This window comes from Vigna unguiculata, chromosome 3 (assembly GCF_037176805.1).
Source record: "Vigna unguiculata cultivar grain cowpea cultivar isolate G323 ecotype 2 chromosome 3, ASM3717680v1, whole genome shotgun sequence".
Classification (NCBI taxonomy): Eukaryota; Viridiplantae; Streptophyta; class Magnoliopsida; order Fabales; family Fabaceae; genus Vigna; species Vigna unguiculata.
The window spans coordinates 23,078,765-23,097,945 of NC_140794.1; the positions used below are offsets into that span (position 1 = coordinate 23,078,765).

At 32.6% G+C, this 19,181-nt stretch overlaps 1 protein-coding gene across 1 annotated transcript in view; it reads left to right on the plus strand.

The window, feature by feature from the left end:
• Window positions 1-16,612, plus strand: part of LOC114175174 (uncharacterized) — a 29,966-nt gene extending 13,354 nt beyond the window's left edge. Inside the window, exons 2-14 of the mRNA XM_085670301.1 lie at window positions 13,015-13,094; window positions 13,154-13,262; window positions 13,948-14,061; window positions 14,182-14,449; window positions 14,699-14,815; window positions 14,888-14,987; window positions 15,098-15,233; window positions 15,315-15,472; window positions 15,557-15,680; window positions 15,759-15,929; window positions 16,033-16,092; window positions 16,206-16,265; window positions 16,372-16,612. Coding sequence (XP_085526427.1) covers window positions 13,015-13,094; window positions 13,154-13,262; window positions 13,948-14,061; window positions 14,182-14,449; window positions 14,699-14,815; window positions 14,888-14,987; window positions 15,098-15,233; window positions 15,315-15,472; window positions 15,557-15,680; window positions 15,759-15,929; window positions 16,033-16,071 — 1,416 coding nt within the window. The 3' untranslated portion in view covers window positions 16,072-16,092; window positions 16,206-16,265; window positions 16,372-16,612. The remainder of the gene's footprint in view (window positions 1-13,014; window positions 13,095-13,153; window positions 13,263-13,947; window positions 14,062-14,181; window positions 14,450-14,698; window positions 14,816-14,887; window positions 14,988-15,097; window positions 15,234-15,314; window positions 15,473-15,556; window positions 15,681-15,758; window positions 15,930-16,032; window positions 16,093-16,205; window positions 16,266-16,371) is intronic.
• The last annotated feature ends 2,569 nt before the right edge of the window (window positions 16,613-19,181 follow it).

A 19,181-nucleotide genomic window follows, 5' to 3' on the forward strand; every position in this document is an offset into this window, starting at 1 on the left:
ACCCAAGTGAAATCTTATCAAATGAGGATAATTACACAAGGTACTTTGCATTAACTGCTTTCAGATGAAATATTGCACCTGAAGCATTGTGTTTGTCATCATCAAATGAAGAATTTCCATTTTGTCACAATTTGATGCTAGGACAAATTCATGTTTTAACTTTTTGTTGTGGAAGCACTTTTTCCTTCCTACGGGTAGTGAGGAGGTCGACATGGAAAGCCTCTTCCAACATTCGAGGCCTGAGGAATTCACGGGGGTGTACTTGGTGAATCTTGGCATTTTGGGTAGAGAAGGCCTAAATGTCATTTTGTGGGTGTTTTTTTTGTTAAGTTTCTTGTCATACATGTTTTCAGCTTTGACTTTGTTCTTGAACTCCTTCAACTTTTCTAGTATCATGTATTTGGTTGATCTTTGTCACAACCCATCCATCCCCAAATGACGGCAACCTCCTAGCCATGACCAAGTGCATACATGAGGATAGAGCTTCATCGTGGAAGGAACTACATGAAAAGCAATGGAAATCAATGCAACAAGCATCAAGAGCATTCAACAAGCATTGCCTAGTGCCAAAAGATGGCACCAAGCGTTATAGCTGCCGAGGAAATTCGCGCCCAGCGTAGCACAAAACTCAGCAGCATTTACCTTTGTTCACTATTTTGGTTATAACTTTCCTCGCAAAACTCCAAATGCGTTAATTCTTTTTTTTTTTGGAAACTTGACTAAGGGATTTCATTTGACTATAATAATGTCCTTTTTGAACCTTTGAGATAGATGCAATTTAGTTTTTAAAATAGAGTCAGTTTCTATTGGGCCTTGTATAACGAGCCAAGTAGTCTAGGTTTTCTTTAGGCCTTGTATTTGAGCCTTGGGCTTATAGTGTTGGGTTTTAGACCTAGAGTAGATGGGCCTTAAGAAGACACGTGGGCGAGAGTGATAAGTCCCTTGTCACTGAAGTTTTTATTGACTAATTGCATTTCTTTGGATAAGTTTAAGTTGTTAATTTTGAGTTTTTAGTTTAGATTTAGCTTAAGAAGTATTTCAAGTTAGTTTTATAAAGTTAGCTTAATTAGGCAATGTTAGTGCATTTTTAGGGTAAGTTTTAATTAGTTCTAGTTCATAGTAGCATAATCTAGTTGATAGTTGTTTAGTTCCATCTTTAGAAGAGAATTAACCCAGATAGTCTTTGCAGAATTCTACACTATTTTGAGTATTTAGATGTAGTTTCATAGATAGATAGGTAATCATAGTTAGTAAAGTTAGAATACCATAGTCTAAAGTAGAATAATGGAGTTTAGTTTAGGTCATAACATTTACTCATTTTGAATAGTTAGTTAGCCTTAGTTGTTGTTTTCTCTTAGGATTAGTTTTATACATATGCAGTAGTAAGATAGTTATGGTATTTTTATATCTTAGCTTAGTCTAACTTGGCTTACCTTAGAATAAGCATAGTTTTAGTTCTTTTAGGTAAATAAAGTGCTGACTTGATTTACAATGACCTTGGTCCAGGTTAACATACTCAAATCCAATGGTGGGAGCTGATCAAAATCTAAGAAAAGAAAATTATACAGGTAAAATGAATTGTGAAATAAATTAGAAGAACACTTAATTGATGAAGTTTGACTTTAGGATTGACTTTTACATTTAAGGTTCCAATTGGTGATTTAAGAGTTGGAGACCTTCAAAGACATTAAAATGGACTTATACAAAGTTGATTTAACATGAAGGAAGCACCTATTGTAGCAAATTCAAAATTTGGCCACAAGGAGCCATTCTAAATGTTAAAAGGTTGACCAAAAGTTGACTTTTTATTTTAATGCTCAAATGCAAGTGCAAGTTGATGGAGACTGTGAAGGACACCTAAACACACTTCTGCAAGGTAGAATTGACCATTGGAATGCTTCCAAATAGTGCTAGATGAACCAGAGTTAGGAAATTCAAGTCTAGTAACTGGTGTAATTAGTTTCAGGAGTTTTGGTTTTTTGGTTTTTGAGAAACTATAACGAGTGCATTTAGTTAGTTTTGAAGAGGATGAGGAAAGTGATATAAACCACGAACAATATGAGCCACAAAGACATTCATACAACCATTCATTCATTCACACATTCACTCCATTTCAGACCATGACACTTCACATGGAGAACACAAAAACTCTTTCACATTTCTTCACTTTTCTCTCTTCATTTGGAGTTTTCTTGAAGTCATTAATTGCACAATAGGTTGTGACATCAAGATTCTCCATACTTCTGTGTGATTTCATCCATATTCACCAAACAATCATTGTTGTAAGTGCTTGTAATCCATTCATTGTATGTTTGCTATTCATTTTCATCGATTATTACTCTTATTTTTCTCTTTTCTATGCTAAATCAAGTTCATGATGAAGGTTGATTAATTGAACCTTGTTGATTCAATACATTACTGAATTCTGTTTGGAAACACACTCAAATTTAGACAGATGATGCACAGTCATCTAACTTCTATCAAAGGTCTTTTTGATTAGAATCAACAACAAGCAAACAATTCAATCTTAATCCGTGAATTTTGCTTCAGTTGAGCTATTTCTGTTATTATTCTTCCACTGAATCACTAGCATTGCCTTTAGGAAGTCAATTTGATTTCACGGTAGTTAAGTTCGTTAATTAGGTTTTCATATTTTTGAATTAAGGTTTTTACTCCATCATTTTGATCCATTATAGTTTTTATAATGAATTGATGTGAATTAGGATTGTTTTGCATTATCAATTTGCTCATCCAACCATTTCATGCTCATATTGTGAACCTATCCTACAACTTAATACATGAACACCACTATGCATTATTTCTATTTTTAGTTTTTAGATTTTCTATACATTCACAACATAATCGTTCAAATGCAAATATGCCATTCCTAGGATTGATCTTTGGTTTCATGCTATACTATAAAAAGTGAGGAAATCAATTTTGATTAAATTACAAAGGAGTTTATCAAAGAGTTTCTAGAAACTTGTGGCCCCTTAGGAAGAGTGGTCTTCAAGTTGCTTTCTTTTGTGAGACACAAGCTCTTGCCATGTGGTGTGCTTCTAATGGAGATGATTAGTGGCCATGTGTCATGCTCCTAATGGAGAGGATAAGTGGCCATGTGTCTTCCTCCTAATGGAGATGATTTTTACCTTGGTCTCCTAGTTAGCAAAGTTGAGGTTTTTAGGGTTTTGCTTCTAGTTTTGAGACAACTTAGGCAATAAATATAGGTGTTTCCCCCATGTAAAAACTACCTTTAAATTTGAGTATTGTCAAGGTACTCTAGCCACCTTCCTTAAAAGTGAGCCCAACCTCTCTTGAAAGCACTCAAACACCACCATAACTTGTTCCCCTTGCTTAAGTCATATAGCTTGGAGGAGGAGCCATTATCCCATCACCATTAAATCACAAAAACTGAGACATTCCACCACATTCCATAGCTTATACGCACACCATTCACCTTTGAAAGACTCCACCTTGCTTGGGTCATAGAGCTTAGAGGGGCTTCGTCCATCATTTAGTATCAAGAGCTTTGGTTCTACAAGAGCTAAGTATCTTGGGCCTTGGTTTTTTCCTCAATTCCATATTGTCTTATATGTTTCCTTACTTCTCCTCTTATAAGTATCTTGTGTAGTAGTTACTGTTTTTATTTCAAAAAGAGAAAATAGTTTACAAAATATCAAAAGAAAATCTAGAAAAAGAAGTATCAAAAGATCAAAGAAAAATACATGAAAAATGTGCACTATGACCACTAATACCACTTGTTTTTGGTGTGTTTAAGTTGGTTGAAATTTAAAACTATTTGGTGTAGTAAAAAATATTTCTACAACAGATATGCCTTAGCTTTTTTAGCAAAAATGAGTGGCGTAGTAAACCATTAGCTCATGGGTTGCATAGACAAAAAGGACCCCTCTCTACTCTAGTTGTTTTTTGTTTTGTTCATCTTTTCTAGTACCTTTCTTTAGGTGTATCTTTTTTTATTGTTTAACCTTTGTTCTTAGCTTTTATTTTCTTTCTTTTCTTCTTAATCATTTTCAGTTTTGTCATATAAAACCTCATTTTGTGTAGCTTTGCTTCATTATGGCTCTTTTCTTGCTTTTATTCTTTGAACTTCTCGGTTTTGGTTTATATTTGTGGTAGGCTCTCTTTTGAGGTGACCTAACCTTTGAGGTAGCATCTTAGGGGGTGGAAACCTTAAGTGTACTTCAAGCCTTGATGAATGAGCAAAAAGAAGAAAAGAGAAACACCTTGAGAGGAGCATAAGCACTTTAGTTGTATGCACAATTTTTTAGTTGTAATTCGTTATGTTTAGTTTCTTATAAACATGGCCTAATTAGGTGTCTTGGGAAAGCCTTTGGTGTTCAATCTCATCTCCTAATTATAACGTTAAACTTATTAGTGATTTGAATTTAGTTTGTGAGGTTTTGAAGGTTCTAAGTGCCTTCTAACTATAATTAGGCCACATAGATTAGATTTATTTATTTTTTTAATTGCTTATAGTTTAGTGTGTGTTTACTTGCATATGAAACTTAATTCCATTTGAGAAGTTTGGTGCAAGAGGGCTAGAGCTAAACTTTGGCTAGGAAAGGCTTGGTTATTAAGTAATCCATTGTGATGCACCTCTCTTTCCTAGAAGTGAACTTGAGCTTCTTTTGCCTTTTAAGTCTCTTAAGCAATTCATTTTAAAATTCAAGTTTTGTTTGTGCTTTTCATCTAGAAAATCTTTATGTCTATAACACCTTCTTGTCAAATTGTAGTGATTCTAGTGAAGAGACACCAAAAAGCTTAACTCAACTAGCCCATCAACTAAAATCACTAAAAATTTGAAGGAAGCAAGAGGCCATTTTGAAAGAAAAAGAGAAAATAGAAAAGAGATGTCCATCTTGCTATCATAGAAGAAGAGCTTAGGCTTTTTAACCAAAACAAGAAAAATTCCAATAGAAAATTAGGAGTGGGAGCCAATCCAAGAAAAGCTCCAAAACTCCCACACAACTCACACACTCTGAGAAGGATAGTAGAATTGTCAACCAATACTATCAACCTTCTCCACCAAGAATAGTTAAGAAGGGTGTGATCATCAAGAACCTAGTCCTAGAGAAGTTAAAGTAGATCTCCCTCACTTCCATGGCAAAGAAGATGTAGAGGCACATTTAGATTGGGAGATGAAGGTGGAGCAACTTTTTGCTTGCAACCAAGTAAGTGAGGAGACAAAAGTTCCCTTAGCCACCCTAAGTTTCCAAAGTAATGCCATGTATTAGTCGATATCTTTAGAAGGGAAGAGAAGGCTAATTAATTCTCCTCAAGTTGAATATTTGAATGACTTGAGAAGTGCCATGAGAAGCAGACGCATACCCTTCTACTATCATAGAGGGCTTATGGACAAACTCCAATTACTACAACAAAGACACATGAAGGTACAGGAGTATAGACCAAGGATGGAGTTATATATGATGAGTTTGGGAATAAGAGAGGAAGAAGAGAAAATTATCTCTAGGTTTCTTAGTGGTTTTAATCTTGATATTAGAGATAGATTGGAATTGTTGCCCTACCAATACTTAAATGATTTAGTGCAAATTTTTGAATAAAAGTATAGCAACAACTCGTAAGACAAGGTTTGAAAAATCTCCACTCTAACACTAGTGTTAAGAAAAACTACAAGAGGGAGGGTAAGAAAGTGTTAAAAAAAGAACCCTCTCAGAGCTTAGGGAAGGAGAAATAAAAGCAAAGACCAAGGGAGAGAACATCATCACACACTTACACAAGGAGAGAAATTTTGTACTTCATCCTCTCACACCTTCTCAAGTGAAAGAGGACCGAGTGCAAAGGAGAAATAAAAGAGAAAAAATAAAAATCATGACAGTTACACACACAAAAGTGAGGTCAAATGTTCTAAGTTTCAAAATAGTACACAAAAGTCCAATGAGTGCCTCAACAAAAAGTACTCATGTTAAAGGCCAAAGGCTTCTGTGGAGATTCAAAAGAGGTTGTCTTTCTCTAGTAGAATGGAAAGACAAGACCAAATAAGGCCTTGTGTTGAAAATGGAAGTCGTTCCAAAAGCACATGGATTCAACACAAGGCAAATAAGAGCTTAAAGGAACATGCTCCCAAACTCCAATGCCTTGGTAACTCATTTGATTAAAGGTGTATGATCCTTAGGAGCTACATGTTTTATATAATTATTCTACTAACACCTGCTTCATTTTGTGTTCTTTTAGAAGGGTATTTGATCTCAAGGGAAGAAGTTAAACATCTAAAAGATGATTAAAGATGTTTCTATAAGGAAACAAAAAGACTTGAGGGGAAATCCTTTTGAAAAGTGGGGAGGCGGGAGACAATGACAACCCTTTAACCATGACCAAGTGCATACATGAGGATATGGCTTCATCATGGAAGGAGCTACATGAAGAGGAGTGGTAATCAATGCAACAAGCATCAATGACATTCAAAGGCATCGCCCAGTGCTAGAAGATGGTGCCCAACATAATAGCTGCTGAAGGCTGTGAGTATTGAAATGGGTGAAATGCCAAGAAGGGGGTGAATTGGCTAATTAAAAACTTAGGTAAATTTTGAAAGCTTAAAACTCTTTTAACTTGAATCAAATCAACCACGAAATGAGGATGCAAAAGCTACTAGACTGCACACTTTTAATCATATTATGTAAACCAACATATCAAAACACAAAATCAGTCGAATGAAATACTAGGAATTCTGCACAAATTGAAATTTGTAATTTAAACAAAAAATAACATGAAAGACTTATCAAGATTGATTCAAATGAGTAATACAAATATAAGTCAAGCTTCAAATCATGCTAGAACACACAAGAACAATTACAAGATGCTAGAACACAAAGCAAGAGAGAAGAGTTAGAGGCAAGCACAAGAACACAAGATTTTTATACTAGTTCACTCAAATCAGAGTTACATCTAGTTTGTCAAGGCAACCTGAGCCTGACTTGCACTATTTCGAAAGATTTACAGAATCCTCAATATTACACTTTCAAAATATGCAAAAATACATCCTAAGACCCTTGAATCCCACAAGAATCTATACAAGCACATCAAGACCACCTTTTCAGACCTGGAAAACCACCAAGAACCACCCAAAAACTTGAGAAAGATCAAACCTGAATGAAGACTCTTCCTAGCCAACCAAATCTCTTTCTCCATGTTCAAAACTAAGAAAAATTGATCCAAGAAAGATCCAAGATCAATATCCAATGACTACACTTTTGTATGATCAAGAGAGAGAGAGAGAGTTTTCCACATAATATCCAATGATTTCACGCTCAAAATGGTAAATCAAACCCCTCTCTATTGAAAAATAGAACTTATAGTCAATCTGTTAACAAATTCAACAGGTTGATTTTTCATTCAATCTATTGATTTCACTTAACTTAAGTGAAATCAATCAATTAAAAAACAAATCAACTAATTCAATACATAACAAATAAAACTACGCAACAAACATTTTAACCTATTCAAAAATCATTCCACATGTTAAAAGAAATCATTTAACATGTTTAAAAATCATTCAACAGATTAAAAGACACCAATAAAACCTTATACATCTATACAATGCTAAACCTTTTCGGTAACTTTAGTCTCTTAACTTTAATTATCCATAGTTTTAGTTTTATGTATTTTTTTCATTTTGATTTTTTGTTTTTTAATTATTTATAATTTTATTCAATTTTTATTTTAATCATCCGTAACCCTTTATTACTTTAAGATATGACATAGTAACGTTTTTCTACAGCAAGGACAAACAATAATATCAATATATTTAAAACTGTAAATTGGATAAAATTAGGTTTAGTTAAAAGCTAAAAATCAACTGTAAAAAAAAAAATAGAAACCAAAAGTAAGAATAATTAAAATTTTAGAGACTAAAATTATAAACAAAAAGAAAACTAGAAACAAAAATAAAGATGTTTTTCGAAAATATGAAAAATAAAAATATAATTAAACTTGTAATTTAACAACATAACTCATTTTCTAATTTCAATGTTTTAAATTTTAAATTTTAAAAAGAAAATTGTTTTGTTTATTGTAGACCGGTTTTTTGTAAGAAATTTTCACTCATCAATTATAGTCTTCATTTCAATTGATCATCAATTAAGATTTCTGAATGTGTTAGACCATGTACCGTGTTAAATAAAAAAAATAAAATGTTTCATTTCTTACCTTTTTTATTAAAAATTTAAATTAGTTTATTTTTAAAATTATATAAGTTTAATTTTTTTAATTAAATTTTATTAAATTTATTTAAGATTTTAAGTATATTTTATAAAACATGTGAGTTCTGAAAAACATATCCAAATACCAAAATAAGACATCAATAAAACCTATGCAAAATAAAAAAAGTTCTTCTGTAAAATGTTTTTCCAATAATTTTTCTGAACTTAATTTTTTTAGTAATATGATCATGATCTGTCATTACTACCACTATCTCTACTGTAAAAAAAATAAACAAATTCAAAAATTTTAATATAATAAATATAAAAATAATTATAAATAATAAAAGACTACCTAGATATGGTTCATTTACACCTAATTAACTACAAAAAATCACAAATATTGAAAACATTTTATAGAATAAGAAAAGAAAAAACTTCCAATAAAATTATTTAAATTCCTATTAAAATGTAATATTAATTTAAGGAGTTCTCACAAACAACAAACATATTCGATTAGAATTCATTTTAATTTTTTATATAATTAAAAAATACAAATAATGTGCATCGGATTAATTTTCATTTTATTTATTTACGAAAATTGTTTATAAAAAGTTAGAAAAAATAATTTCAATTTTGTCAACCAAAAATAAAAAAGTAAAATCTGAATAAATATCTAAATTTATTTGAAACATAAGAAATTTAACAACATTCATAAAAGTAAAAGATTAAATTGACTGAAATTTTAGAAAAAGTAAAAGTTAAGAAGAAAAATATATTTAATATTTAAAAAATGTGATTGGAATAAATAGTTGAAAGATTACAATACTAATTTATCCATAAGTTAAAGGATAAATTTTAATTATATTATATTTTTTCAGAATTTTTTTTTTAACCTAATTTTTGTTAGGTTTATAAAGAGGGGTATCACTAGAGAGAACAAACACCAATGAGACCTGAGCCCAACCACATAAGGCATTGACACCACTCTCAACCCAAAACCTTAAGGCAATGAGTTTATGGGTCTTTATTCTTATATAGTGCTTTACTTTCTCATTTCTGGTCAATGTGGGACTTAGACTCACACTTGAATTCTTAACAATTTCCCCCCTCAAGGGTGAGTCCCTTCAACCACGAGTACTCTTTTCTGCCCTTTTTTGTAACACCCCAGATGGATATTACTAGATAAAACTGATTTTTCACAAAATATACTTTAAGAAAATCAGTCATTTCAATAAATTCCCAAGCGCGGGAAATTTCAAACTTGTCTCGCTATAATCCATTCGTACTGTCTCATCTTTATTACAAGTTCATAATGGATAAAACATCATAATGTCTATTACAAAAGGTAGGAAAGCATAGCATAAAGAAAATCCCCCATCGGTAGCCCCGCTCTGTTGCTAAGCATCAGCATGATCACCTGAATTCACGTCTGCTCCCACGTAACAAGTCACGTGATCATCGCCAAACACAAACACACAAACAAGCAAGGGTGAGCTGAGAAAGAAAAATTATACAAATAATAAGATAATAAGAAGTGACCCTCACCCAATCTAACTTAGTCAATTTTAGTTTATCGACCTTTTTATAACATTATACCCCAATCTCATAACCTATATGAGAAAGATCCATGCACAACCTTGGTCCTTAGGGATTATCATGCTCCCACGAACCTACCCGCTCGTGGTCCAACTCTACGGACCTCCCCGCCCGTAGTTCAACTCTACGAACCTCCCCGCTCGTAGTCCAACATGCGTGAACACCTACTATGAACCTCCCCGCTCATAGTAGCCTCAAGTGTGAGCACGGAACATACGAACCTCCCCGCTCGTATCCCCACACAAGAGTACAACAGATACGGACCTACCCGCCCGCATCAATCACGCATCTCCAATCTCCGTTACGAACCTCCCCGCTCGTAACTAATCCAGCATAACCCTGACCAAGCCATCAAGCTATCCATGCGAATCCATCTGTAATGGGCCCCTACCCTTACACTATCGTTTGGCGCTGCCTAAGCGCCGCCAGACCAAAATTGGGCTACAAACCGCTTAACCCATAATACCATAATCACCTTATATTATTATATTATCTTAAAATGATATAATAATTCAAAATTGTATATTATATTATCTTTAATATAATAATCCAAGAATATGTAAACTACCAAAAGTTTACTGAGAGTCCATATAAATTATTATCTAATCTATCATCAATATAATTCTACTAATAGAAATAGAATTAAAAACTATACTCCAATTTCTCTTCTTTTTTTTTTTAATCTTTCGTATTTGCATAAAAAAGAATATAGTTTGACCTTTTATAATTTATATGTCCAAAACAAATATACTATGATTTTAACATGAAAGAATTTCAAACTTTTCTACAGTATTTATTAAATTTAACAATATGAATTCTATTGTGAATAGTAACCCGTAAACTCATCAATAAAGCACCCATGAGATTTAAGCTAATAAACCAAAATAATATTATTTAATCTATTATGCATCACTTTAGCATAAAGAGAAGAAAAATTACTACAGAATCAACCTAATAAAATGCGCTCCCCTTTTTTTTTATAAATATACTTATATTCTCTCTACAATTCTTCCCATTATAAAATATCAATCATTATAAACTCTAGGCTTTATAATAAACCACACACACCAACAAATTTTATTAACCCAGTTTTCCAAAATCTGTCATGCGAATATAGATGTAAACATACTAAAATTAATCACATCCACAATATTGTATACACACCAACTCTACTGTTGTGAAATAAGCATCATTCAAATAACAAAAGTGTTGCCTAATACATAAACTACACCCCTCAACATTTACTATTCATATCACCACAATTTCGCATCACTCATCACATTGACAAGTAATAATATAAAAGAAAATAAAGATACAGGGGTTGCCAATGAACACAAAACTACTGTAAATCCCAATTGCTTATTTCCCAAAAATTAATACTTAAAAACTTGACCGTAACTATAATATCCAAATCAATAAAATACTATTTGAATACTTTAACATCATTCATGAAATAATCTGCAATTGTCCGAAACAATTTTCAACTTTATCCATATAATATAGAAGTAATATGATCAAATCGTCAACCAATGTTAATCATATTCAATAAAACCTCATCGTTATAAAATCACGAGAAAAAAAATAGCAACTCACAGTACTAAGAGCCTTGCTCTGATAAATATTCACAGAAGGAAAAATCACAACCCACCAAGTGGCCAAAATCATTTTTAACTAATAAAGTAAAATACAATTTCCTAATTTAATCCAATAAAACATACCAAAGAATTTTCCAGAATCAAAATTTGGATTTCTCCCTTTACATCAAAAAGTTAATCAAAAAGTGCATTTCACAATTTCACCATTGATTCATCCATAAAACTTAGATATCATATTATAGTCATCAAATAAAGACACTTCATCATTCTATAATTCAAATTACAAATATTGTTCTACCCACAAACAAATGGTAATAAGAAGAAAAAAAGATTAGCTCCCCTTACCTGGTGTTTTAGCTTCAACAATTCCAAATGAATTCTTCCTTGTTTCCCAAAGCTCCCCCTCCTTGCCTCCACTCTAATTCCCTCTCTGGATTGCAATTTCTCAGAACTCCCTAGCCACACAATATGACTCTTTGTTTTCTCACTCACTCCTCCCCCTCTCACCAATTCAACCCAAAATAAATAAAAAAATTATGAAAACGAAATTAATTTAAATTTAAAGTTTAATAGCCATTACTACACCTAAACTGCTACCTTTTTGATTTCCAGAGAATTTCTACAGTTTCTAGATCATTTAACCACTTGGCAAAATAGTAAAACATAAGAATAATATTCACTCTAACCGAGATTCGAACCCATATCCTTCCTACCCATCAAACACATGCACACCAACAAACTATCACATGATTCCTGTTAATTCACACATTCGTATGAACCTAATTCATGCTTTCACGTTCACGATATAATTGCAAAATAAAATAGAATTAAATAAATCTACTAATGACATACTCAGGACTTGAACCCAAGTCCCCTCAACATAATCAAGTGCTCTAAACCACTTAGGTTAACATTATTTCTTGTCTAGGATTTATCAAAGAACTCTCTTATGGTAGTCTCAACCCCTCATTTCTTATACTCTATTAATTATTAATTTTTATGAATTTCCTGGATCTCACATTTTCTGTACCGTCGTTCTTTCTTAAGGGGACACGCTTTACCTGACCCACACTGTTAGGAAGACTTTCGATACTAGGACCATACTGCACTCGTCTGAGCCGATTTTAACCATTGGCTCTGATATCACTTGTTAGGTTTATAAAGAGAGGGTATCACTGGAGAGAACAAACACCACTGAGACCTGAGCCCAACCACATAAGGCATTGACACCACTCTCAACCTAAAACCTTAAGGCGATGGGTTTATGGGCCTTGATCCTTATATGGTGCTCTACTTTCTCATTTCTGGTCAATGTGGGACTTAGACTCACACTTGGATTCCTAACAATTTCCTCTCAAAACTGTAGGTTAAACAAAATCTTTTATCATATTTTAAAAAGGCCTAAGTTATGAATATTTTGTAAAAATAACATTTTATCAATTTATTTTAAAATTTTAATATTGAAAATCACTTAAAATTATTCATTGGCCAACATCAGTATTTTTTAAATGAGATTCGTACATATTTATAATTTTAATAAATCTACTATAAATATAAGAACCCAAACTGGTAGGGATATTACCCTTCTACCCATGTTTAATTTCTCAACAGTTGTCCATTACGTTGGTTTTTTTGACATTTTACAGATTCATCTTTTACGTCTAAATGCAGTGTCGCCTAATACTGCAGCTGATTTGAAATCTTTCATGTCAGACTCTATTTTTCGGTAGCTTCCATTACACTCTATTGATTTATTCATTTCATATTTTCATTTCATTGTTTCAGTGGCTTATCTCTCTCAAAGTCTATCATTGTTATGTTTTTTCTTCCTCAAAGTCTATCACTACATATTTCAGTTCTGAAGTTGTTGCTTGGGTTGTCTTTGGTTGATCAGGTGATGTCTTTGTTTTTTTTCCTTGGTTTATATATGGTTTGGTTCATGGTGAGTTCATTTTTTTTTGGCTTCATCATGTTAAAGTTCTATTTTTTCTTCAACATTGTTTGATAATGTTTGTCCACGCTGGTTCGTCAAACTGTACAATTCAAATCTTTCGTTGTCATTTATACCTTTGTGTTTTCTCTGCTTCATCAGGTGTTTTTTTTTTGTTTTTTTTTGTTGCCCTAGGTTTTCCTTTGGTTTATTTTAAGTTCAACTTTAGTTTTTGTAATTTTTGTTTTGTTTTTAAATTTGTCTTCTTTCTTCATATTGTTGATATTTGTTGAAGTTTACGTTTACTGTTTTTGTTTTGTGTACTTCATGATGTAACTTTTTTGGGTCTTTTTTTCCGTTGGCCGTTTTTGTCGTTTATTTTGTTGTAGTTCCAGTTTAGTTATCATTGTTCTGTTTTTTCTTCACCATTATTTTTTTATCTCCATTAAAGTTTTCGTTTTTATGACTACCCTATAGGTTTTTGTCGAAATCTAGGTTTTCATTTCCCTTTTACCTTTTTTTGTACTTTGGATCTCCTTTGTGGGTGGTATTTTTGTTATTTGCTTTGGTGTATATGTTTTCTGTGATACTGGAAGGTATTTGTATTGATGATATGTTTTGTTGTTTTTGATATTGTCATTTTTCCTAGGTTTTAATGGCAAAGAAGTTCGATATGATTAAAGATATTGATGGAAGGAGGGAGACCCTGAAACTTGGTGTGAGAGTACTTGATTTGTGGTATATTCATAACCGCAATTCCAATGTGCACCTTGAAATGATTTCATTGATCAAAAGGTAATAATTATGTAATTTTTGTTTTATCCTTTATTGTTTTTGAGAATGCTGTATTTATCGATTCTTGGATTGCCATATCATTTGTTAGGGGGACAAGATACATTGCATAGTTAAGAAGGACGAATTTGATATCTGGGATGGGAAGTTGAAGGAAGGTGATACATATATCATGCACAATTTCAAAATTGTGAAAAATGATGGTCAATATAGAGTGTGTGCACTTCCTTTTAAATTATTGTTCATCGGAGCCACTTTTGTTCGTCCCCAAGCTATTGCAAATGTACCCAAAAAAGTTTACCAATTTCGAAGTATAAAAGAGGTAGTGGTTGGTAATTTGTCTCCGAATTTGTTGATTGGTATGTACAATTAGAATTATTTTATTTGATTTATTTAGGCAAGTATGATGTTGTAATTATTCCTGAATTCAATTTGTAATCTTTATGATTTCAAATTTGATCGGTTGGGTAGATAATGTCAAAACTAATGCGCAGTCTAAAAATGTTGTTTTTAGTTTGATGGATCTGAGGTAATTTCGTCATAATGATTATTTTTACACCACATATTATTTATTTTAACAAAATTCTTCATATGCAATGGTGGTGTAGTTTCTTGTACGTTATGGGATGAATATTGCAAGAAATTTTTAGAAAGGTATAATGAGAATCTGAATACAGACAAGTTGGTTATGATTCTTACTCAAGCCAAGGTTAAAGCAGCTATAGGTAGTTATGTTGTTATTTAATTTTTTGTCAAAAGATCTTAATTATGTTCCTGATCAATTTTGGTTTGAATAGGGGAATGGCCAGTGTATGTGTCCAATACATGGAATGAGACCAAATTACTTATGGATGATGATATTCCTGAAATTATCCAATTCAAACAACGGTTAAATGAGTAATTATCGTATCTTTTTTTCAATTTTTTGTAAAATATGTACATGATTATGTATGAGTCATATAATAATACAATTCTAAACAAATGTTTTATGATTACTTATATTTCAGAATTTATGTTGATGAATTAACAATTATGAGTCAATCTGGTAGTCAACTGACTCAGTCCTCCCAATATAGTGATGCTGAAAGGTTTGTTTATAAATGTTTAGTGAAGAGCATTTCTGAAATTCCATTGATAAAAAAGGTATGTTTATAAACAAAGGTATTCTATTGTTTTGATTATATAGTAGATTGTTTGGTATTTGACAAAATTATTTTCCTTTAGGAAATCATATGTGTAATTGTGGCCACAACTATTAAGTTTAGTCTTGATAACGATGGGTGGTACTACTTCGTTTGTAATCATTGCAACAAAAGAACTAATGAAACTGGTCCTTTCAAATGCACCTATTATGATCAAGAAAACAACATTCCCATGTTCAAGTTAGTATGTTATTTTATATTCATTCAAATTAATATGATCAGCTTTTTGTATTTGATTTGTTATAATATTCCAAATGTTTATAGGTATAAACTTCAGTTACAAGTTTGTGATGATGCGTTTAATTATGCTAACTTTGTGGTGTGGGATCAAGAACGTAGAAACGTTATTGGTATTTCCGTTGAAGAATTGCAAAAGGAAATGATAAAGGTTAATATTGTCAACATCAGTCTTATTAGTTCCTTTGTCATTCATATTAAATTCTTTTTTTTTTCATTTGTAAATTAGGTGGGTGAAGATGATCCCAAGTGCTTTCTTGATGACTTGGATGTAATGTTAGGTTGTACTCTTGCCTTCAAAGTTCGAACCCAACCAAGGAACAGATGTGCCTCTGTCATTAAAGTGTCTGACTTACCTGAAATAATCAATTACATTAAAAAGCTTATACAACCCGTAAAAGTAATTATTTTGAATAATATTTCTTTGGTATACTTCATATCTGCTTTTAAATTATACACTTTATTGAATATGATATTATTCTAACTTTTTTTGTATTTCATAGCTTGCTGAGTGCAGTCATAAGAACATAATTGATCTATGAGGTGATAGTTCCAGTGGCATGGTTAGTCCTTTTAAATATGTCTTCAATTTGTTGTATGTATTGATTGATTTTCTAATTTTCCAGCGACATAAACTACATTTTAATATTATTGTTTCGTCATGTTATTTGGTTAGATTGCTGAATTTCGTTCCAAAGGGGTTTGTAATTTAGCAGCAGACACTGATAATGACTTGGTAATTATTTTTGTATTTATTGAATTATGTATTTTGAATTTTTTTTAAGTTATAATTAATATCCTTGTAATTTATAAATTGATGCATATGAGTTTGAGTGGAACAGCTGACAATGATCCTGATAATTCTTCTTTGGGTACTCCATCAAAGAGAATCCTGCAAAATAGTGGTGTTTTTGTAGAATCGTCTCAGGACATAGAGTCTAGTAAACTATCAGCTACCAAGCTGCTGAAGACTATCAAGAAGGAAATCGAATGACTGGACTATGTTGTTTAGTTTTTTGGAATTTCATGAATTAATAATTTCATCACTTTTGATAAATGTATGTTAATTATCGTAACCACTGATACACTGCTTTAGTTTTTATCAATCATAGAATGTTATCAAACTTTTTTTGTATTTAGTTTCGTATGCGACATAATGTTATTATCAGTTAAGTTATATTATTATTTCATCATCGTAATTTTTTTATTAACATTAATGATAACTTTTGATTAACAGAATTGTGATGTAATCATTGTGTACATAATATAATTTACCTCACAAACACTTAGTTTAATTGGTTTAATTATGATACTAGAAATCTACTATAAACAATAACCTTGATGGGAAACAAAATAAGTAATGTACTATAAACAATAAGCTTGATTGGAAACAAAATAAGTTATAAGTTATCCATTCGTTCTAAATTCCAAAAGCATCCATGAAGAAGTACTTCCAAAACATATGTAATCGTCAAAATACGGTTACATAACATTTTAAACTTAATCCTTCGTAACATTAATAATAGTTTATCGATTTCTATCGACCCCGAAAGTTATGACATCTCCGGCTTTGAATACATTTTCAGCACAAAATTTCTTCCATCCACAACTTAAAAAACATCCATATGTCCTTTTTTTGCCCCATCTTACGGTGCATGAGCACGAGCAACCAATGCTATTGCGAATTTCATGATTTTTCATGTTCTTTACCAAGGCTCTTGCAACAAACTCGGAATTCAAATACTGAAAAATTAAATTGAAATGTATTAAAAAATCAGAATAAATGACATAAAGCAAAATATAAGAACATTAATAAATCATACCAGTGAAGAAGACTGAACATCATAGTCGGTTAAAGTCTTGATTGTTGTGTAGTAAAACTCACTTTCTAAACCATCGTCCTCATTTATGGTAGGTTCATTTTCGATCAATGGTTTGGAATAATTTATTTCATTCCCTGTCAAAGAGAATATCCTAAACAAGAATTTGTCATCCCCGATAAAATTGAGATGCAATACCTCATCCTCACGTAGATCATAATAGGTTACCATTTCTGGTAATCCATGTCTAGCAAATATCCTTCCTGTGTAAGATCCCTTAATGAAAACTTCATAATTCTTTCCCATAGGGTCTATCATCTCAACTTTCTGGTACATGTCAGGATTTGAGGAGTCAAATATTGGTCCCTGTAAGACCCGTAGAATTTAATTAATTAAATAAATAATTAATTAATAAATACGGGAGGGGTAATAATTATGACATTAAATTATGGTTGGTATGACGTGGAAAAGTGCTAGCTCATATGGTTGAGAGCACTTTGATTGTGCGAGAGGACTTAGGTTCGAGTCCTATGTATGCCATTTTGTGTTATTATTCATCGTTATTTTAATATAGCACGACCATGTGGTGAAATAATATGATAATTAAATTATAATTGTTAGCATGAAATATGAATTGGCTTGGTGGTCTGGTATTGATTTAGCTTTGGCAGGGTGAGGGGTTCGAATCTTGGTGAACTTCAATTGAACACTTTTTAGTCATTTTTGGTTTTTGGCATGAAGGTGAAGGGTTAACGTAAACCCTAAAGAAATGGCAGCCAAGAGGGGGAAGAGAGGCTGGGAAACGGATCATAAAGGGGGTCCATGAATGGCAATAAACATCACCATTAAGTTTAGGTTCGTTTTGTATTATTACCTAGTTTTAGGACACCTTTAAAAGGCCAAAGTGAGGTAAGGAGAAGGGTTTTGACAAGCTGAAAAATATACCAGAGAGAGAGAGCACGAAAATCTGAAACTTCTGTGAGTTGGAGTGAGACTTGAGGGGGGGGTTGAATAGAAAGGAATCAAGGAGGGTTGGTGATCAAGGGAGATTTTCTCAAAATATCAAGGTTGAAAGCTAAGGAACCAGGTTAGGGGAGTTTTCACGTTAGTCCTTTTGTATGAACATGTTTTATATGGCTTGTGATATGAATTGGATGCATTATTTTCGTGCTGTTATTGGTTTTCTGGAGTTCTGGAAATTTTCCAGAAACCGCCTGGCGGGCTGTTCATAGCCGCCAGGCGGTGCATGTTGTTTTCTGCCATTTCTGGGTTCCTGGGAAGGAACCGCCTGGCGGTACATACCCGACCGCCAGGCGACGCATGTGATTTCACCAATTTCTAGAATTTTAGTATGAATTGCCTGGCGGTGATGATCAATCGCCAGGCGAAGCGAGTTGGTATTAGCGATTTTTGGTATAGTTTGGGTTCAGGGTGAGTATGACTGGATAAAAAGTTAGTGGTAAATGTTAGGGGGTGATCTGACATGTGTTTTATTGAATTGTAGCGTAATCGAAGTCGTAAATTGATGGAACAGTGCCTATGAGTTTAGGGTTGATTGTATGAGATCAGAATTTATGGGTTGAAAGAGGTTACTGTGAAATTGGGTTATAGTAATAGTGGGTCATTGTAATTAAATATTGACATTTGTTGGGTCTGTGATTGTATTTGGATTTGCGGGTGATGAGGATTCGTAAAGGAAGAAAAACTAGTTGGGCTTCGTGTGCTGGAAATTCTGAGAAAACCCAGAACTGATGTACCGCCTGGCGGCGCGAAGCTAGCCGCCAGGCGACGTAGATGACAGCGCAGAGGGAGTGCTCGTTGTGATAGAGCGA